The sequence below is a fragment of the Apostichopus japonicus genome, chromosome 8 (assembly GCF_037975245.1).
Source record: "Apostichopus japonicus isolate 1M-3 chromosome 8, ASM3797524v1, whole genome shotgun sequence".
In the NCBI taxonomy this organism is placed as follows: domain Eukaryota; kingdom Metazoa; phylum Echinodermata; class Holothuroidea; order Aspidochirotida; family Stichopodidae; genus Apostichopus; species Apostichopus japonicus.
In genome coordinates, this window is record NC_092568.1 from 15,823,659 (window position 1) to 15,846,370 (window position 22,712).

The following is a 22,712-nucleotide window of genomic DNA, read 5'->3' on the forward strand; positions in this document are numbered from 1 at the left end:
ATACCAAGGCACCCTAAATCAAGCATATATGGTATCATGATTGTGTGAAAGCAACTGTCATATCTCCCAAATGGAATAGATTTATTCATTTGATATCTAGTGAACATTTCTCTATACCAAATGAAAGAGGATGTTACCAGCCCTTGAAAGCTGACAGTGAAAATTAAGTTTTGTTGCTCAACTTAATCTAGCTTTTTATTGCAAAAATCGTTGGGAAGTATCTCACAATTTTGGTTATTTACTCATTTTCATATTTACAAATTTACTCATTTTCTGCATCAATTTTCGACAAGTGATATCAATTTCTTTTCTTGGTTCATCTTTTATTTTTGATATAGTGGAGTGTATAGCCTAGTGTATAGCCTGGTGTATAGCCTTTGATATAGCGGAGTGAATAGCCTAGTGGTTAACGCCGGCGTCTCCCAGTCATGAGATCCCCCGTTCGATTCCCGCCGACAGCAATGTGTGTCGTCTGGCAAGGGTGTTGTTCAATAACAACTTCCCGACATGGACGTTAAATGGATGTGTGCCGAGAGATTGGCTTTGGTCAGCTTGCGAGTCTATAAGCCTCCATGGCTTCTTTCGCGAGTTCCTGCTTGCGGGAAGATCACATATACATATATAGTGGATCTTTATGACAAGTTTGTGGAAATAAGTAAACCTCCATCATTCATTTTTTTTGCAAATACTTCAATTATGCAACTAGAAAAAAATGTCAATAAGTGTTTAAAAGCAGTTTAGTAGGATTAAGTGCAGGCTTTAAGATAGCTTAATATTCACCTACTGTAATACAGGTTAGGCTTGCAAGCATACACTGCGTGCCTTAGCTCAGGGGGAGAAGAAATATGGTGAAGAGGAGTGGGTGGTAAAATGCACAATTACTGAATTAGGATTTCCTTAAAATGTTTTGAAATATACTGTCCGCACTGTTTATAAAAAACAATTGTCACATTGATGATACAATGTAAGTAACTTGCAAATTCAGCAAATGGTGCCAGATTTGGAGAAAAATCTGGTCTGATGCCATATTTGAACAATTCTCAAATCCGGTGCAGTCCTAACTGAGAGTTAGACCATGCCTTTTCTAAATATTATCTTGTCATTTAAGTTGGTTACCAGTTGAAAGGTAGCATAAGTTACTTAAGCTATGTCAATATTGGCCTTAGTATAAGACCTAGGCCTATGTATTACTTTGAATCAATAAAACACAAAGTAGTCCAAGGATTTAATAAAACCATATGGCAGTCCGTTGTGTGGGCTAACTAGTTAGGGCTTACTGTCCCTTGGGCTTGTGTAGGCCCTAAGCCTAATATAGGCCTAACGTTAGGCCTAAGTTGGCCGATTTTTAATGTTTCTTGTGATAACATCTTTAACGCTAAATCTAGTAAAAGGTTTCAACAGTCAACGAAAAGGGGAATTCTTCATAGGCTAAGGTTAACAAAACGAGGAAAGTGTTGATAAATTTTGCTGAGTAATAACCTGCGCAATCACTGCGGGTCTTTTTAACGTTTCCATAAGCAAGCGTTCCTCGCATTCTTCTTTAATTTTCGACGCTGGGGTCGCAGCCATGGTTTACAAAAGAACTATTTTCATAACGAAATCTGCAAATATATATCACACTTAGTCTTCGCATTGATTATCTCTCACAGTAAAACCAATGGCTGTGGTAAAACAGTTATTCACTGAGGTGCTGATGGGTTTAGAACGATCAACCGGCACTTCCCTTGACACAGAACAACCAAGTATACTATTGAGCAAGATCCTGCTAACATGATAGGCTATAAATAAGTCGATTACTATAGTATTTTCATTACGCTGTACCCTGTATCAAAGACTATCCATATAGTCATTGCGAAAAGGCATCTTCGTACAGAAATAAACACAGAATAGTGTCGTAATCGTAGGAAAGTTAAGGAAGGCCGGTCGGGTATAAACTACGATGCATCACTATAATGTGCAACTAAAACATTTTGCACATTGTGGAAGTACTGGAGATGGAGTCGCCCTTGGGTCGACTTCCAAAAGCTGTTACAATATTGCTTAAATTTCTTGAAAATATTTCATGGAGATTGTAGTTTTTGGTCAGATTAGACACTAAAAGTTTCCAACTTACAGAGCCATTTTTATTAATGACAGACGAAGAGGCCAATTAAAACATGGATCTTGATCCACGTGATAAGATGAAAGTCGAAATGATAGTGAAGGATTGACCTCTCTTATGGAAACTATGATTTTGTCTTAAACTTCAAGCAATGTCGTCCAGTTACAGAGTTGTTGACAATTAACAAGTCATAATCATGGACGTTAAATATGAATGTGAGAGACTGACTTCGGTCAGCTTGCGGCTTTGATAAGCCAATTAGGCTTCTTCGCGAGTTCCTGCTTGCAGGAGGATCTAATATACATACATACATACATACATACATACATACATACATACATACATACATACACACACACACACATACATACACACATACATACATACATACACACACACACATACATACATACATACATACATACATACATACATACATACATACATACATACATACATACATACACACATACATACATACATACATACATACATACATACATACATACATACATACATACATACATACATACATACATACATACATACATACATACATACATACATACATACATACATACATACACACACACATACATACATACATACATACACACATACATACATACATACATACATACACACACACATACATACATACCTTAGTTTGCACTGTGGGGTCTGTGGGTGATATTTTCATTGCACAACCTCCCTCCTCTCCACTGCCAGGGGTTTACATTAACCATTTTGAAAGGGGAATTAGAGCGATTCGGAGCCGACTATAGCTGTTTTGAGAACGATAACAAACGCAGCCACTTGTATTAAATTTCTAAAATTTGAAAAACATTTAGGAAGAGTTTTACATTTGTAGAACCAGATAAACGAACAAAATAAAACGAAACAGTTGATGAAAGTCATAGTAGTGTATTCAAACGTTTTCGAAGATTTCCCATCTTCCTCGTCAGGAAATAGATAATAATATAGTCCTTATGTATATACATAAGGACTATATTATTATCTATTTCCTGACGAGGAAGATGGGAAATCTTCGAAAACGTTTGAATACACTACTATGACTTTCATCAACTGTTTCGTTTTATTTTGTTCGTTTATCTGGTTCTACAATTGAAAAACATTGCTGGGAGTCCCCCCCCCCCTTCCTCTTGCCAAGGGTCAACGGTAACACCACCTATACCTCAACTTTACTTCTGAGTGGTATGTGAATGTGTAGGCCCTATGTTTTTAACTGGGTGGAAATGTTAACACACCTGGTAGCAAAAATGGGTAAGAAATGGATAATTGTGAAATTATGAATAGCCTTGGCTAATCAATCAAAAGGATTCATGTTTTTCAAAAATTACATGGTTATATATGTACATATATATTGATATTTTAACTTGGGGGACCACACTTGATGAGTGATGGGAATTTCCTTGATAACGGGGACCCTTAATAGAGTCTGGACCTTCATCTGTGAGGTAAACATGTTTAAAACACTCTGATAATGTCAGCTCAGCGCATAAACGGCTTAGTCTGCAGGGTGTACAGGCGCTACCCCAGAGTAAGGAGAAAAATATTCATCTATGAGTATATGGAGATAGCGCCATCTTATTAACTTGTGGCGTATATATAGAGGCTTTGGTGATACGTTGATGTGTACCATATAGAACGGGAGCTCAGTGGATTTATTTGGCCGAGAAAAAGACAAAAGGTTTGATGGGCTTGTTATGTTAGTATATGTTCAAGATTGAACTTTATAGGTATTGCTGTCTGGTCCCACTCTGTACGAGTGACCTATTTAGCCCAAGAGAGACAAGGACAAAAATAGCTCTATATCGCTCCTATGTGGCTATTTTTTAGTTACAATAGTAATGACAGCAACTTTTCCTGTACGGGGTCCAGACAGCAGCCCCAAAGGACCCACTAAAATGCATTTATTTAGTCGAAGAGACAAGGATGATTCATTTTGCGATGGAACTTTCACACGTTGAGATTAACGAAAATACCAATGAAAGCATAGAAAGTAGAACAAAAGCAATTCTAGCCACAGACAGCAGTCCCAAATTCATTCGAAAAAAACCATGAGTATCACTTATTGAAAATGATTGAAAATGATTATTTTAACCAAATAAAAGGTTGCAAACTAGTTTTTAACAACAACAACAACATAACGATTTCCACTTATTGAGTGATAATTATTCTTTTCCAAAAACTATTTCTTGGATCGGACCGACATAAAACATTCCGCCTCTTTTGCTAAATAGTGATTATCGACTATTGTAAGTATGACCAAAAAAAAATCTTCAATACTATTTTGTATAGCAGCAGCAATGATTGAAAATTCTAGTAACCAACATCAGTGATGAAACATTATATTTTACGACAACATGTTTTAAAAATATTTAATGATAATTACTCTTTTCATTCAATTATTTGGTAAACCGTACTTTAATATGATTAAAATATATTACGAATATTTCTGGGATCAGACCGAACAAAAACATTCCCTAGTATTCCTTAGTTAATAATATTCAATCCGTTTTTGGTCAGACCTTAGATCATAATTGCCATTGTTCTACTTTCTATGCTTTCATTTGTGTTTTCATCCTTGTCTCTTTCCAGCACTCTGTACAATCATAACACCAGAGCCGTATATAGAGAACGGCTCTGCATAACACTTGAGTAATACGCCCTCAATTACAGTTATACAAAGCCAATTTATACCCACACCCTAGAATCACTGTGGTCGAGTGGTACGGACTTCGATCTGTGACACAAATAGATACGGAGGTTCGATTCCTAAGTATAGCAAGTAAAATAAAACTGTTAATTTTGTGTAATCTTGGAATACCAGGCGTTAGGTATACAGGTGCCCAGTATGTGTGAAGGCTCTGTTAGTAAGAGGTGGATGAAAACGGAGGTGAATTTGTCCAGTTTTTACGTCTTGGTTTCGTATTTAGGCATACAAGGAAGTTGATGGAATCTATAATAGCGCACTGTGTTGTACACCCTACACTATTGCGTGTCACCGTATTAAGATTTAAGAATATAGTTCGCTGTAACCATGCAATTTATAAATTGTGTAACCTATAGTCGACAGTGACGTCATCAAGCATTCCTCTCCCCTATACCCTTCCGGTGTGCCATACTATACGTACAAACAAGATTATCTCCCCAGCCCCCCCCCCCTCTCTTCGGTTAACTTCAATTACTTTGCACAGATCCATTTGTGCGTAAAACCAGAACGGCGATAAGGAAGGGTGCGCGAGACCGGAAGCATAGAACTCCCCGAGTCCGACAATGGCGGTTGCAGGAATAAGGGTAATTATATTATCTGAACAGCACAATAAGAATAACATATACCGGTAACTATAGTTGAAAGGCCGATATAAATCACATTGGTATATGACGATATAAATCGATGATATGTCGAATTAAACTGGTATAAGTCAATATGAATCGACATCTACCATTTTAATAATAATAATAATAATCAGCAGTTATTTTTACGACGCTTTATTAAGCGACAACAAATGTGGGAGAAACCCACAAGGCCTTATGGATTACAACTTACAAGTCGGGTGCCTTCAAATTCAACATTTAAACTCAAATTTGGAATCTTTTTAATTTAGAAAGTCATTTCAGATGGGAAAAACCTTACATTGCTCTTGGATGAAAAACCCACCTAATTACTATGACCCGGCCAGGTATCGAACCCGGAACCCCCGATTGCTAAGCCTCATTGTTTCAAATGCCACCGATATCGATGATATGTCAATGTAAATCGGTAGAAGTCAATTTAAACAGCTAGAAACTGGTATATAAGTCGAAAGAAATTGGTATATGTCGATTTAAATAGGTATATGTCGATTCTCCACGGTTTGCGACTGATTGCCCGCCATACTGTGAAGCTGGTCAAAATGGTGTGTGATAACGTAAGTGTATCGGGGGGGGGGGGGTCTAAAAAAGAAGGACTGTTGATTCAGATGATAATATTTTACAATATACAGGGAGGGTCCATGAGGTTTTAAATGTTCAACCCCTCACTTCACCACTCCCTCCTTGGTATATAAACATACTTTCATTTTCTCCTACTGTGATTGAACCTGTGTTTCATCCAATCCTGAGTTTCATACGGTTGCGTTAAAAGCAAACTCTACAAAGGCTATAGGGGCAGGGGTGGGGTTGCTTATCTAGGAATGCACTGCAAGGCAGTTCAAGACTATATGAATCAAAGTCAAAATTATGAAATTTTGACACGAAAAGTTAAAATGGCGATCAAACACCGAAATTAACAATTTTTGTTAAAATTTGGCCGTCTTAAAAGGAAAAATTTTCACAAAAATCCGCAATGGAAAATACCGGACGTTTCAAGACAAAGTTTGACGGTTTGAGAAGAAACATCTCCAAATTTCGAAATTCAACGTCGAATGTTCGACATAAACGTTGGGAATTTCGAGGAATTAAGCCAAAGTTAAAAGTTATCAGGAAAATGGATATTTATAAAATAGTCCATTTCTTTTATCAAAAGAGTCCAATGTTCAAAATAAAAAGTCGAAAGTTTTGAGTTACAGTAATTTTAAAGTTTGATACATGATGCAAATAGTAAAAATTCGAGATAGTTTGTTTTGAAGTCGAAATCTCGAGAAGGTAATCGAGATCTGAACATAAAACTTCGAAATTAGAAACGGTCGAAATTTTGAGGAACAAATCGAAATTCCGATATGAAAACCAAATTTAAGTTCGAGGAGGATTGTTAGATTTCCAGATTTTCCACACAAATAAAACCAAACTTGGGTAAATATAAGAAGCAATGAGAATATTTTACATACTTTTGCTAATATATAATAATGATTCATTTTTGTATATATAGATAAATACCCTTACTATAAGAACCAGACTGGAAGCGGGAGGGCAAATTACTCCAGTTGAGGCCACGCAGCGGGTGGGAGAGGAGCAGTGGTGTGCACAGGATGTCAAGGAGGGTGGGGGTGGCAATTTCGCTTAAAGTTGTTGTAACTCCCACTAATGATTTTATTAATCTGAAATTAAAATATCAATTTACTATTTGCCTTACAAGTCATTCTTTAAGGTCATCGTCGAGATTGAGTCACGGAAAGAAAGTTACACGGACAGAGGTGGGTGGTGAAAGACAGGTTCTAGTCAGTGGGATCATGGAGGTAAAACAGACCTCCATATGGTGGGATAAATGAAAATGCAGAGCCTCAGAAGATGATCGGACGTACATCAACTCGAGCTAGCTTAGCTGCACGTCCGATCATCTTTATCAACAACATGCGGCTTTCGTTCGGGCAGCCCAGAGTCAAATGCACGAGGCAAGCATTTGAATTTCTCTCGTTGGTATAGTGTTTTGCAGTCAGAAACAAATATTAAATGACACCGCCAGCAACTCAGCATATCCTTCGGGGCCTACCGGTGCAAGATAAACTTAAATTTGGTAGGAAACGGCGTAGGACGTATAACTTAAAAGGATTGGTTCAGGTATCTGACATGTCTATCTTGTATGAAAGAGCTTAAAAAGACAAACAGAATAGTGAAGAAACTACCATGATAGCATTCTCTGTTAAGGAGATATCACACTTTGAAGATTTCAAAATTTCTTTGCAAATGACTGGTGTAGAAAGACTAACTGTGAGGTTGTGATGACACATCCTCACTTCCTTAACATGTGTCAATATATTTCTTTAAAAAATAGTTACATTTTTTTCACAAATCTACAAAAATATAATCAAACATTCTTCAGATGTTAAATCTCAAATACTTCCCTTGACACATATGAGATCTCCTGACGTATCTTTTGGTTGTAAGTCATAAAATCTTACAAAATATTTTAATAAAATAACAAAGACTTTTCAGGAATGTGAGGATATGACGTCACAGCTAGTCTGATTTCAGCAGTTTCTACACAATCAGATAGAACTTTAAACTTGAATATCTCCTAAATGGAAAAAGATATTTGAATAATTTCTTCACTATTGGGTTTCTTTTATTGTCCTCTTTCATATAAGATAAACATTTGTGACACCTGAACTAATGCTTTAAATTTCACCTCAACTCTGTGTTCCGCAAACTCTCATGACCCAACGATAAATATTTGCGACCCACTTTTGGTTCGCGACCCATAGCTTACTGACCGTCGTTCTAAAAGACTTCTGTATCATTGAAGACGACAGTTTTCGTCGAAGACTGTCACGAAGGTAAAATGTCTTTGGTTTTCCAAGACCAACAGCTCTGAGGTGTGCTGGATATATATATACACCACAGATATTTCTGTGATATACGCCCGAGGATATGTCGAACATCAGAACAAACGTTACACTGTACAGACTCTAGCCTTAAGTCTAAAGGAGTAGTTCTTTGACGTTAGCCTAACGTTAGTAGCTTTAAAGGTACATAGTGAAGATAATGTGCCTATCTGCTACATGTGGGGTGCGACTGCTGTTGAAGGAAATCTCGTATGCGAATTTAAGACATTTGGGCAGAAACCACTGACATTTCTTGATCAACAACTAACTTAAGGCTCATGCTATAACAGAACTGAGAGGTCAGCTTGAAAATGAAGAACTTTGCATGCAACAAGTTAAACGATGGGCTAAGTTTGCTAAACCCAGAGATCTCAGTAAGCCCGAGCAATGTATGTGAAGCTCAAAAAAGTATTCAAGGTTGGTAATATCTCTTCAGGTATTGGTTTTTTTTTTTGTAAAGTGTTTTTCATAATGTAGTACATCATTATAGACTTTTGCTTTTGTTGGCACAGTCAAATGTGATTCTACTACAAAGCCATTTCCTTTACAGTTAGTTGCTCTAGCTGTGAAAGAATCCGGTGTTTCAAGTTATTATGTATTGAGTTGCAGGACCATTTAACATATTTGAAATGTTTTAATTTTGAAACCACTGAGATGTGTGAAGGTGAATTTGATGAAATATTTTTGATGTAAATTGTTTTAGACTATGATAAATCAACTCTTATAGGTTGTCTTAGTAAAATTATCCTTTAATATTAAAGATCTTTATGGAGAAAATGGATGTGATGTTTTTTCGTTTGTAATTTTAAACACATATGCTAGTACAATATTACTGTATTGTTGTAGGGAGCTAGACATGCTGTAATTTGAGGTTGAAATTGTCCAATTTGGCCCTCATCAACAGACCTACATGTCACTGGATGTCTTATTCTTGCAAAGTAAGGGATAGTATTTTTGTTTAATAATATGTACTGTAGACTGATCTGAATTTAATAGATTTATGGGTTATGTAAACTTACCAATGAAACTATGGTAAACATGACGTGTAGTATGAATTCAGTGAATTGATGACATGCTGAAAGTTTAAAAGGAGTATTGAAAATACATCCAGAAAAGTACTTTATCCTTTCAACTTTGCAATATTCCCCAGCCTGGTTTTTCTTCATTTTGAATGGAGTGAATATATATCAATTGTGCAATATATTTGCTTTCCTTGCTCCCTGGTGAGCTGGCCATTATGATAATTGTATTATATTACTGTGCCTACAGTACTGTACCGGTACCTGTGTTTTGTTTCTCTTGTACCTTAGCCAATGTCTACACAGCCAACCAGCCTGAGCAAATCCTTTTGTTGAGCAGTGCGATGTCCTTTTTTGATGATTATATCCAAAGCTGAAGAATTTTCCGATATGGGTATGCATGTGTTAATGTAAACCACTTCCTGATAAAATAAACTTGACTAGCATATACAACTTGTATTTGCTGGTAACTGAAGACAAATTTTGTTGTTGTCTTTTTGTTATCATTTTCATCAGCAATTCTGCCGCAGAATTCCAGTATCACGCAACTAAGCAGCCAATATTATAATGGATAAAGTTCATATGACATGAAGCTAGCAGGAGCATGTGAAAATTAAATTCGCAAGCAACCTTACATCCAAATTTATATCATACATATATTAAGCTCTAACAAACAGTGTTGAGCACTAATTGTGACCCTCCAGATTTAATACTCTTACCTACCCCCCAAATTTTTTTTAATGTGATCTCTATTTGAGTTCTCCTATGCTATGTTTATATAGTCATATATTTATATATTTTAATAAAGATCAACACACCAGAAAAATTCCACTTAACGACCGGTTTTGTCCTTTTTGGGACAAGTTACACAGAAACTGGTTGCGAAGTGGAATTTTTCTGGTGTGTTAATCTTTATTAATTTATTATAAAACAGTCATACCACTTGCTACACATTCATTTCTTAATTACGGTTTTGTTTGCCTATAAAAGTGGTAGTTCTGTGTAAAATGTCAGATTCAAAGGACCAGGGGTGCACTCTGTACAATCTTAACACTTGGGTAATACACCATCATTTAACAGTTATACAAAGCCAGGTTTTAGCCAGGCACACACCAGTAGAATCACTATGGTCGAGTGGTATGGACTCTAGTTTGTGACATGAAGGCTCAGTATTCGATTCCTACTGCCTAATGAGTTGGTAAAACCAGATATATATGATAATTATATGATATATATATAAATATATATATACATGGGCGGCGATCATGGAGGGGACAGGGGGACATGTCCCCCCCAATATTTTAGGTGGGGGGGATATAGTATCTAATATCCCTCCAATATTTGGTGGCATAGTTTTTTTTTGTTCGCATAATTTTTGTATTTTTTTATGATATCGCTAGTAATTTCAAAATAGTAAATGCTTAGATGCAACTTACAAGGCCTGGGAAGTGCCATTTCCAGCGATCTGGGAGGCATTTTCGGCCAAAATTTTCTTTTGTGCTTCGCGCAAACTTATGGTGGCGCTACGCTTAGATAGTTTGCCTACAAGCTTTGCCCCTCCCTTGGCAAATTCCTCGCAAGGCGCCTGTCTAACCGAGTCACAATTTGTTACTATATATGACCGAAAGTAGTTTTTACTTTTTTTTCGAAATGAATAGCTAGACGGACCACATCCGTAATGAAATTTGGTTTGCCGATAAAAAAGGAAGATCGGGCCAATATTTTAGGTGGGGATATATGGTAGTATCTAATATCCCCCAACATTTGGTTGCATAATTTTTTTTTTGTGGCTATAAATAGAAAATAATGCGTGAGATTAGTTATCCAAATCATATTTGGCGGTGGCTAAAACTTCATCCAACACATGCTGCATGAGGTAAATGAATCTTTGTGGTCGTTTCTGTGACCTGTGACCGTATAGCATGTTGTCACTCATGATTAGTATCATAATGTCTGTACATCTCTTGTGTATGAGTGTAAGTAAGTACAATCATATATATGATCCACATCGATATGGGTTCACTGGGTTTCCATTTGGCCTGTTTCCTACAAGATTTCTAACCGCAGGCGCGTAGCCAAGTGGGGGGTGGGGGGAAAGGGTGGAGACCGCCCCCCTCGAGCATATTTTTTTTTTATGATATCGAAGTATGATAGTAGCCCTTATAAGAGGTTTTAATATTTGTACACCAATAAATTAATTATATCTGAAGTTTTGAAGAGAAAATTTATTATTCAAATTCTGAACAAATAACAGGCTTAAAACCTTGAAAAGTGGGGCTGACGGGTATTGTGGGGCGTTACGTAGAATTACCTACAAAAGCAATCATGATCCACAGGAGATGGGATGAGGTCGAACATGATGTGTGACTGGTGACTATCTTAAAAAAGGTTTTGAATGAAAAAAAACTATTGGGAAAAACTTGGTCCTCAGGCAAAAGTGTACATCTGGTTGGTCATTTTCAAGCCAGAGAAGTGCCATTTCCGGTGATCTGGGGGGCTATCAAAACCAGAAATTTTCTTTACGCTGCGCGCCAACCAATGGTGGCGCTCCGCTTTGATAGTAACTCTCCTGCATCCAAGCAAATGTCCCCCCCAATATTTGAAACAAATCGCCGCCCCTGTATATAGAAATATATATATATATATGTATGGGTTCGAATCCCGGTGGAGGCTGGAAGTTTATTCACTGTTCTTGATTTTCCAACTCATTACGATTTTCATTTATATATATTCATTTGCCTTTGCCGTTTACCTCCATTTCATTAACATAAAGTCTGTTCAAAGTATCTCTTTCGAGATCCGACTATAGGAATCACAAATGATTTTCGAGTATTTTAGTATTTTAGTATTGTTCGATACAGGTGACAAAAGCCTACAGTGGAATTACGACCTTCCTTACCGGTTAAGAACCTCTGGACGTACAATCAGCGTCCATGGCCTAGTTGGTTAGGGTGTCCGCGTACAAAGCGGGAGGCCCGGGTTCAAATCCCGGTGGAGGCTGGAAGTTTTTTCACTGTTCTTGATTTTCCAACTCATTACGATTTCATTTATATATAACTATATACTGTATGATTAACTAACCATTTATATAACTAAATATTTGTTTTGCTTAGTTTTGACTTGATATAATATATCCATTAATTTATATGTTGGCAAACTCACAAAACCCTGTTCTCTGATGTACGCAGATGGTGAAAGGGAGAAGGAATTCCTTCTATTCTTTCTGTCCAAGGCTTTTGTAATTATAAAAGGTATTTGATAGGTAATTATTTTGTTGGTTGTGAATTAGTTATGATGGGTTATATATCTGTTACTGTGGCTTGTACATGAGTGTGCAACTAAAGGTCTATCGCTTGCACTACAGGCTGAACAAGCTATCAATATTGTGTAAAACTTTAGTCATTGAATTCAGTATTCTCATATTCGTCAAATTGGAAAATAAAAAAAATGGAAAGATAGCTACTCCAGCTGATTGGCCATCAGCTTGCCTAGTCTACCTACTTCCACATTTTAAAGGTTTCATATGCTTGACCTATTTTCTGGGTGGATAATAAAGTATTCTTTTTCAGTGTTGACTGAAGGAATAACTTGATAATGAAAACCAGAAAGGCGTGAATATCAAAGTTTATACATACCAAAAAATGTCTATTCAGAAGACCAAAGTAGGACACGATTGGCACTTTCTGTGTTGCTGGAGTTGTCAACAGTATGTACGCTAAACACTTTGTCACCTGGAAGCATGAGAAGGAGCTAGCCTCAAGACCTTGTGTATAACATTTTAGTAAGCTCTCATAGTCATATTCATGATGCAAGGTTATAATAATGATAAATGAGGAATAGCTCAAGGTCTCAGAGAGTGTGACAGTTTATTGTGTAAATTGCTGATATTAACCCACCTATTAAGGTTTACTCAAGCAGTACCAAAAGTTTGAACAAGTTGACAACTTTGTCCTAGTTTCTGGTACATCACCTTGGTAACTAACAGAAACAAGCTAGCTATTACAGGTCTAACTTTTGCCACTTTTTTGTCTTAGATGAAAAGGCAACGGTGACTCAAAGAGAAGCAATGTTTGAGCAGTACCCTGGCAAAATGGGGACCACATCCGATGACGGTTTTAGGTGAGACAGAACAACACTTTGGATTTCCATAGAGTTTCAAATGTTCCAGCCAGTAATATTTGTGTGGAACTTAATCTGGTGAGTAAAGCTCTGTTTTTGCTTCTTCCAAAAATTGGCTACATTACTTTCTATAAATTACCTTACAAAGTCTAAGAGTCAACCATGGTTATTTTCAGTTGTATTTTGATGATTTTTGTATGTACATGAAAGATTATGACTATTAGCCTAATATACTTTCAACCATCATTCCAAGGTTGGAAGCTATTACTGAGCATGTCAGCGGTTTGAAACTTTTGGGAAGAAGTATGTACATTTTAATGGTTGCTATAGTTACATCATCATTAAGATGAAGTGAGATTGACAAGAAACCTGGCCATACCTTTAGGGTCATTAGGTTCACCAAATCTTGGTTACTTGCTGGAAATGTGGAGTAAATAATTAGAAATTCACATAAAAATCTTTGTGATATGAAGCCGAATATCATGTGTTACAAGTGACAGGTCTACTGGAAACAAATCATCTTGGTTATTTTCCTAAGCTGGTATTGCAGCAGTGTGTGACTTAATAATATGTACATGAGTTTGCATCAATGGACCTGACCCAGAGATGGTGTATATATGTATGTACACTGGCAGTATCAATAATTAGACTGTTAATCTTTAAAGATGTGTTCATGTGTAGTAGAGTACTCACCTGCCCTTGCCCTGTTCTCCTACCTGTCTCAATACGTGTTTGCTGATGAATTTTGGAGAACAAACTTCCAAAGTAGATTCAATGTTTCGTATTCTAAATGCACTCTGACCAGGTGTGTTTAATGGAGAGAAGCAATCAAAAGAAAGAAAATTATTTTCTGTTGCCTTTATAGCGCGAAAGATTCACTGATAGCATCAGTGTAACCACCCATGTCCGCATGTTCATTACACAAATGTAAACAAAGTAGTCTACAAATGTGGCCTGATCAAGATTTTAATGCAGTCATATACTTGTATCATCCACTTTTTACAATTCCATGGAGGAAGTGTCTGAAAACACCTGTTTATTCATTGCAATGGAAGGAAATTTTGCAAGCTTCATCGGTAGAACCAAGAGAAAGATACAAGAGCTATTAACACAGGCTAGCCACGAAAGTAAAAGTAAGCATAGGCCTAACTGTTGTAAACAAAAAAAAGAGAGATTTAATTGGCGCATGATCTGTTGGGCAGGCTTCAAAATTTTGATTGAAGTTTGTAGAATCTACAGACTCGTTAATAAATCTGGCGAATTTTATTCAGCCCAACAGTTTTAACGACAGATAACTCAATAAAAATAATGAATATTGATACGAAAATTGCATAAAACGGTGTCATTTTTACTGAACTTTCAGTGCAGTAAGCTGGAAAGGTCGAAGTTTAAATTTGGCAAACACATACTGAGACTATTAAAAGATGATTGAATATCATTGGTTGGTAGTAACATCATTGCCAATTGCTGAAGGACCAATGTCCAGTTAAATTGCCAACTGCCACTTGAAGCAAGGAAATAGAGCAAAAAGAAATGTTTTGTTGTCTTTCCCAGAAGAATTTATCCTTTTTCACTTTTGTTCGGAAAATGTTGTGGTGGCCCATATGGGAAATTAGAAATTTCTACATTTTTCTTGAAATTTCACCTCCTTTTTTTATACATTGCCACTATTTTATCTGAAACTTTTGACACTTGACTTGCTCTTGAAAACCCAACTTTTTTGTTAATAGAAACAGTGAAGAATAAATTGTTTTTGTCAAAAGTTTGCTATTGTATGTCAAAGAATTGAGTTGCATCTGATGATAGCCTAAGCATTTCAATGCAAAGGATCCAGCGATTCCATGGAGTGCACCCTTAGTTAGAAAAGTGGTCAGAAGTAAATTATCATATTCCTGTCCCTTCTGTTCTTGTCCCACCTACTCCCCCCTCCCTAGTGACATTTGCTTTCTTAAGCCACTTACACCAGTTTTCTATCAATTTAATTCGCTTCTAGTTTGACATACATGCCATTTTAAATGGACATAACAAGTTTTGTTGTAAGTCAACTACTTTGTCCATTTAAGTCACAGTCATATGTAATACCAGTTTAAATTGGCATATCACCGATTTACCTCATTAACATATTTGAAAGCAGAATTGGAGGATGATTGATAGCTTTGCGGTTTTAGAGATTTTATTCTCATTCCCATATACTCGGCCTTCACACTTGCACAATTTTGTGAGAACTTAATAGCGCAGATTTGTCAATCATTCAGGAAATCAGGATTAGAAATATATGTTAATGAGGTAAGTCAAAGATATGCTAACTTAAAAACAGATACAAATAATCTGAAGCAGGAAGATAGTGATTTGAATTGGTAACTAGATGTTATTATTTGTAAATTTTAAATTTATAGTGGTGGTTATAATTTGATATTTAGGCAATGTTTTTCTTTTGGTGTCAGAAAAGCCGAAAAATCTTCAAGTTTCTGGAAGGATGATAATGGTTGCTCTACTTGGAAACATATATGTAAATGTTGGAGAAAACTATATGAGAGATTTAGTTTTTTCTAGTAGAATTCATTACAACAGCTACTAATGTCAACACTATTAAATAGGAAACTTAAGAGTCTAAGTAGCTACTGAACTATTGACTTTGGATATTAGGTGAACACTATATAAATGTTTTGGATTAATTGATTGTTGATTATAGCCTAGGATATGTGATGCTTACATAAGGCATTCCACCCTGGTCTCAAAAAACTCACTTATATAATGTTTTACCATACATACAGTAACGGAAGTCATCTGACACCATATCATATGCCCCAGCCGAGTTTTCAGCTAGCCTTTGCACAAAGATTATGAAACTGCAGCAATTAATTTTCTTACAAAATGCAAAGATTCTACTAAGTTGTGGGTGAGCTTGCTATAGATTAAAATGGGATTCCTGCAGCTTTTGTTTGTTTATTTGCTTGTTGTGATCACCTAAGACTCCTTGAAACTTTTTTTTTTGTGCCAGTCAGTGTTTTATCATACTGAAATAGGTGTCAGGGAGGGTTTAAACCCAAGTCTGCAAGTACCATGAAGCTGTTCACATTGTCACATGCGACTGGTTTTTATAGGTTTGCCGATGAACGATAGATGGCTCGAGGTTAATTTTTCCAACACCCTGTTGAAGCAGCTTGCAAAGTACTGCCAACTCTTTAAATGTGCTAACTTTAAATGATTGTGATTTTATGAGCAGTTCTTTTGTAAAATGAAAGAATTTTTAAGTTATTAAACAGTGAACAATGTGCAGGAGTTTGTTGAGCCATACAGCATTAAAGATGTCTACTAACAAACATGACTAATAAGTGTAAAGGTCTTCAACGGTGGCCAGATCCTTTTGTATCAGTATGGAGACTTTTCCTCTGTTCTTTGACCTACTCAAATATAAAGTATTTGCAGTTTAATATTAATAATTGAAAGAACAGGGGAACACACATGCAGCTTCATAAATAAAATTACCAAATACTTAAATTTAAGCCAGAATTTTATTCTTGTCATAAACTCATAATCTTAATATTCATAGGAATGAAGGTGTTGATTGTGTACTGGTTTTAGACATTCAGCACAACAGATAGTAAAATGTTTGGATATATTCCTTTACTGAATGCTAGCATCATTTCATCTGTTTTAGGACTAAATTGTTATAATTTAATCATGATTTTATATTTTAACTTGTTTCCAGTGTTGTTCAAAGGGTACCATGAAGAAACTTGTAACTTTCTGTATAAAACTAGGTATGCATGGTTGCTCCAGAATGTAAAAATCATATAAAGTTTGTAAACTTTAGGACAGCTAGGTTTTAATTTTTAAGGTTTTTTTCCAGAGTATTTAGATAGTTTTAATGAATAGCCTAATGTGCTTAAAAGAATTTAATGTGACACCTTCCTGAGGTCAGAAATCTATGTAACGACTATATAAAAAATATTTAAAAAATATTTAAAAAATAAAAAATCAATTTTTTTGTAAAGGTTTTAATATTTGCTGAAGACCCTAATCAACCTTCAACCTATATCTTTAGCCATCTGTGAAATGATGTGTTCATCTTGCCATTGTAGTTACCATGAATAAAGCCTTCAAACTGACAACTTATATAAACAGCAGTTTGATAACTCTTTGACACTCTGCTGGTAAAGTTACAGTTTGGCATTACTAAAATAACAAACACTAGAAAAATCAAAGTTTTTTAATAAGGAGTAAGAAATCAAATTATAAATGTAGGACAGGTTAAAATGAATAAACCAGACACTTAATACTGGGCAGTTGAAACAAAAAATGAAGAGTTTACAAACTATGTGCAATAATTGTGCTTACTTTCAATGAAAATTGAAGCCAAAATATAAAAAGTAATTAGACACATGATATAAACTATACAATTAATGCCAATGATAGCCAGTAAGCCTGATAACAGGTGAATGTGGGTGGGGGAATTAAAGTGGGAACAATGAGTAGTTTTGTGAACACATTCATTTGGTTTATGTGCGACCAATATACCAGTGGTTTGGCCCATTAATTCAATAAGCTGTTTTGGCCATATATGCTTTTGATCTGAGTGAGGTGTGAAAATAGAATGCTTGCAACATAACAATCTAAACTTTTCCCAATCATCCAACCATTCACTAAGTTGAAAACAATTTTCTATCAAAGTGATAACTTCTGAATTGTGGTCCAGTAAAATTACACCTCAAGTGTAAATGGAACGCTGTTAGACTGCCAGGGGAATAATAGAGGTATTTTAGATCACATTTGTAGGGAAGTAGGTCAGATGGATGAGGGCTAGAATAAACCCACCTCAATAGTTAGGTCATTTTTAACTCCTCCAAGGATTAAATCTTTAAAACCACCAATTTTAGTGATAAAAACTGTATACCATAATACCAGTATACCTTTAGAATACCCTCACTGCATTAGAATACTTTGTTATACTAATATGGTGATATCATTATTAAAGTTCCACATATGATCCAAAGAGAATATTAGTTTAAAATTTCCTATCATTTTCATGTCATGTCACAAAGTAACAGTCTGCCTAGTTAAGTTTCAGATAAGAAAAGTATGCCAAACTATGTACTGGGACAAACTAATGGATAGATAGGTAAGATCTAAATTTTCAAGTGTGTTGTAAACAGACAGCTATATAAACAAATGGCAGGACGATTGACTAATTGTGTTTAGTTTGTACAAATTGTTACAATTAAGGGATTAAGTTCAACACACTTCAAATAATTTCTTTAAACTTTCATAGAGTTTCTGCATACATTTGCGACAAAACTAACTCTGGTGGTTTGTACCGATGTGATTTGCAGAACACTCTTTTTGAAACAAGTTATAGCCACTAGAATTAATACCATTTTATGATCCATCTGTTAAATTTTCAGCTAGCTAAATTGAACAGCTTCTGCTAATACTTTCTCAGAAACTTTGTTTTTGTAATACTTTTCACAATGAATGTAGCCAAAAAAATTATTAAAACTTCTATTATTGCCCATTGTTGCACCCCCCTTCCCCTCACTCTCTGACATTGCATTGAACAAGTCAGGGGTTTTATGTGGATGTTACCTTGAGCTGACTGCTTCTTGTTACCCTGTATGTTTTCACAAAGGAAGAAAGTGTGCCCACTACCTTGTTAGAAATGGACTTCCTATTCTTAGTAATAGTTATTAGTGAACTTGCAATATCAGTTTAATACACTTCTCACTAAACCAGAGATAAAATGAGCTGATTAACCTCATAACCTTGGTTGGGTTTAAACTCAACCACTTTTCGCCACTTAAGTTCAGTCGCTTCTCCATGATTAGAGATCAAAGTGTAACAACACCCTGATTTACATGTGAGAACAGCAAAGAACACAACAGTAAAAGGAATCTGAGTTTTAACCGTTTCACAACCCTTGTGTAGAATTGATTAGAATTATGTTAAACAATTTGTAGATCTGCCTCCTTGAACTACTATCAAAGAAGGTTGTAAAATAATCCAAAGCTATTGATCTGTATTTGATGTGAATATTAACAATTGCCTATTTTGCAATTTCAGTATCTTCCCGATAGGCTCCTCACTAATTAAAGAGATGGAGAGTTAATTATCTATCACACAAAGGAATGATTGTTCTCTTATATGATAAAAAGTTTGATTTTGTTTCATAAAGAAAGCAGAAACTTGACTACTACATCTGAAGAAGTATCGACTCTGTTCTCTCTCATTATACGTGAAGCAGCTTAAAAATTGATCTATCTTGCCATATCATATTTATTTCATTTTGCACCTTCCATTTCTCTTGCATCTCCCTGAGCAGGTATCCCATTGTAGGATAATTTGTTCTCAAGGGTTATTGTTATTATAACCTGGATAGCATTGATCAGTTGGCCATCACACCGCTCAAATCATAAGCTAATCATTCGCTCCAGACTGAAGCTTTTCAACAGTAGGGAGCACACACTTTCATGCAAACGTAATTTGATATTAGGATAACAATTTTCATACAAGAAGCTAGAGAAATGATGTAATTAAGCCAATTCGTTGATAAACTTTGGAAGCAGCTCATTGTTGCACAAGGGTTTTGTTGTTATTAGGTCGTTCACAGTGTTATTTTCTTTTTCTTCATAGAATGCCAATTTCTAGTACATGGTTGAATCCTACAGGTATGGAATATATATTGCATGTCTGCTATTGATTTGTTCATATCTCTCTCTTTGTGGAAAACAATATGGCCGTTTAACTCTGGCTGATTCTTTGCTTATTAATATGTTTCAACATTGACCTATTTCTTCCACTGTTTTCTTCTGTTAATTAAGGCAGAATAAAGCCAATCATGTTAAGTTGGCCACATAGAAACCAAAGATCCATATCATTAGCATTAGATACAGACAATAAGTTGTTTCTTCCAGCCTGAGATTGAGCATGAATAACATTTTAATGTCTTCTCTGATAACAAAAGAAGGGTAAAGGATTTTTTGCCTTTTCTGTCTCTTTGCAAATAGTAGGCGATGTATGTAGTCAGATGAAGATACATTAACCACATTTTCTTGAAACTAATCTGTGAAATAAAAAAGAAAAAGAAACAGCATTATGATGGAAATTACCTCAGAGTATCTCCATTTATAATTACTTCATAAAGAAATATCTCAAGTACCTGTGTCCTTCAAATATTTGTATTTTTAATGGAATGTTCATAATTTCCATATTTATAAATTCAGATGAGATGTTAACGACTTTGGTTGTTTCATCTCTTTCTTGAATGAAATGATTTAGAAGTGCATTCAAGGTTACTATAGAGCGCACTTAAGTAGGACTCTGCAGCTTATTTTAGTTGACCCTTTTTTTTTTAACTCTATCAAACATAATTCTTGTTAGCTTTACATCTATTATGGTGTAAGTCCTTCCGTAGACCGACAAACATGCAAGTTAGGGATATTTCATTCTTTCTATCTCACCTATAACGTTTTCATCATCTACTTTACTGAACACTGGATAAAATTAGTCACACATGATTAGGGAACATCTTGTAGTATCGACAATGTTGCCAGAAAGAATAGACACTCAGAATTAAATTTATGTTAATATGCGTATAATATAATTATACGATTTTAACAAATGTTGCATCTTTCTTTTTTCACAATGTGTCATCTTCATGCACTTTAAAGAGTACATTTTCAGATGGCTGTCATTGAAACATCTGTCATCCAATGGAAGCTATTGTGACAATCCTTTAGTTTCAATGGAAGGACATGTGTCGTTCAGTTTTTTCACTGAAGATTTGTTGAAATTTTGAGACAAGGATAAAAACTTGTTTGTTTTACTCTTCATTGTTCTATTTACTTCCGAACTTAAAAGCAGATCATCTTGTTTTTCTCTCGATAATTTGTACTTTTTATGTTTGTATGTAAAGTTTGTTCTAAAAATATAAATACTGAGTAAAAAGATAACAGCTTTCCTGCTATTTACATGGTTGTTTATTCCCCTATCATTTTAGACTCACCCAGATTCTAGCAGGGAGTGTGATATTGTATCGTTCAATAGATATTGAAAGTAATGTACAGTATTTAGATTATATCATCCTTATTGCCCGCGCCAAATCAAAAAATCAGCTCCATAAGTTTGGTAATAATTATCAATTGAAAAAGTGGTAAATTAATACTTTGTGTACAACTACTCTACCTCCTCAAATGTTACCTTGAATTTTGCAGATTAGCAAATTACCCTCCATTATTTCCATTTTTATCTACGATCAGCAATCAAACTGATGGGTATGCACAATATGGGACGTGCCTCAGCCCTATTGCCAGTAGTTTTATTTGAGTTGGACTGATAGTAAATAAAAGCTGATAAACACAAAGTGATGAGTAAAACTCTAAATCTCTGCATTGTAAGTTGTCATATATATTTACAAATGTTATATTCAGTAATTGACCCACTCCTGCACTTTGTAACAAGCGTTTTCTGTGTTGATTAAAAAAGTTAGCCAAACAGGATGGCAAAATTCTTGTCTTGGGGGTTTTTCTCTTTGATATTGTATGCATTCTTGTCCCTGTTTGTGTACAACCAAGTCTTTAATTTGATTGAGATCATATTGGTAATTGATGCCACTTGCTTTCTCTCTGGTTGTCAGAACAGTCAATTGCTCTAATCAATGGAGCCTAGCTCGCAAAGCAGCCTTCTCACGTTTGGCGGTATTTCCAATTGATTTCAATTACCTACTGTCCTCCTTTGTTCTCTGTTTTATGTACAGAACACGTTATCAATTTTATAAATAATGCCAAGATCTTACAAGTCATGCATCCATGTTTGAAGTCTCAAGTTTGATCTAATTTGAAACGTCGAGTACACAGAAATAATTTGATACACTTGCGTTTGTATTCTTCTAAAACTAATTTCTGAAAGGGAATGTGGAGAGGCTACTCAGGAACAGGCACAGCGTTGTGGTTGCGTTTAGCAAATATTCATGATGTGAACACAGAAAATAGAACACCTAAAAGAATATGGAGTGGAGGAACAATACATACTGCAGATTCAGTTATGTCTTTAATCAAATTTATGATAGCTGATAGCTTGTCAACATGGCAGTGCTTTCATTGCTGATACAGTGAAAATGGTGTACTATACAATTACATCATGTATACATATATATATATATGTATATATGTATATATATATATATATATATATATATATATATATATATAT

General features: G+C 35.4%; 2 protein-coding genes across 13 annotated transcripts in view; one reads left to right on the forward strand and one right to left on the reverse strand.

Moving 5' to 3' along the window:
* Nucleotides 1–1,811, reverse strand: part of LOC139970678 (E3 ubiquitin-protein ligase UBR2-like) — a 48,453-nt gene extending 46,642 nt beyond the window's left edge. The window contains exon 1 of one of the 2 annotated variants that reach the window (XM_071976574.1): nt 1,480–1,811. In XM_071976574.1, coding sequence (XP_071832675.1) covers nt 1,480–1,569 — 90 coding nt within the window. In that variant the 5' untranslated portion in view covers nt 1,570–1,811. The remainder of the gene's footprint in view (nt 1–1,479) is intronic. The other variant, XM_071976573.1, reaches the window with a different exon arrangement.
* Nucleotides 1,812–7,588: 5,777 nt separating this feature from the next.
* LOC139970715 (uncharacterized) overlaps nt 7,589–22,712 on the forward strand; it is a 44,256-nt gene continuing 29,132 nt past the window's right edge. For 3 of the 11 annotated variants that reach the window (XM_071976658.1, XM_071976655.1, XM_071976657.1), the window contains exons 1-3: nt 7,589–8,784; nt 9,678–9,780; nt 13,421–13,583. Coding sequence is in view for 8 of the 11 variants with exons in the window: in XM_071976645.1 (XP_071832746.1) it covers nt 8,679–8,784; nt 13,421–13,505; nt 20,136–20,170 (226 nt within the window). In the remaining 3 variants the exon portion in view is untranslated. Of the gene's footprint in view, nt 8,785–9,677; nt 9,781–13,086; nt 13,168–13,420; nt 13,584–20,135; nt 20,171–22,712 lie in introns of those variants that run through there. The other 8 variants (XM_071976648.1, XM_071976646.1, XM_071976651.1 and 5 more) reach the window with 8 other exon arrangements.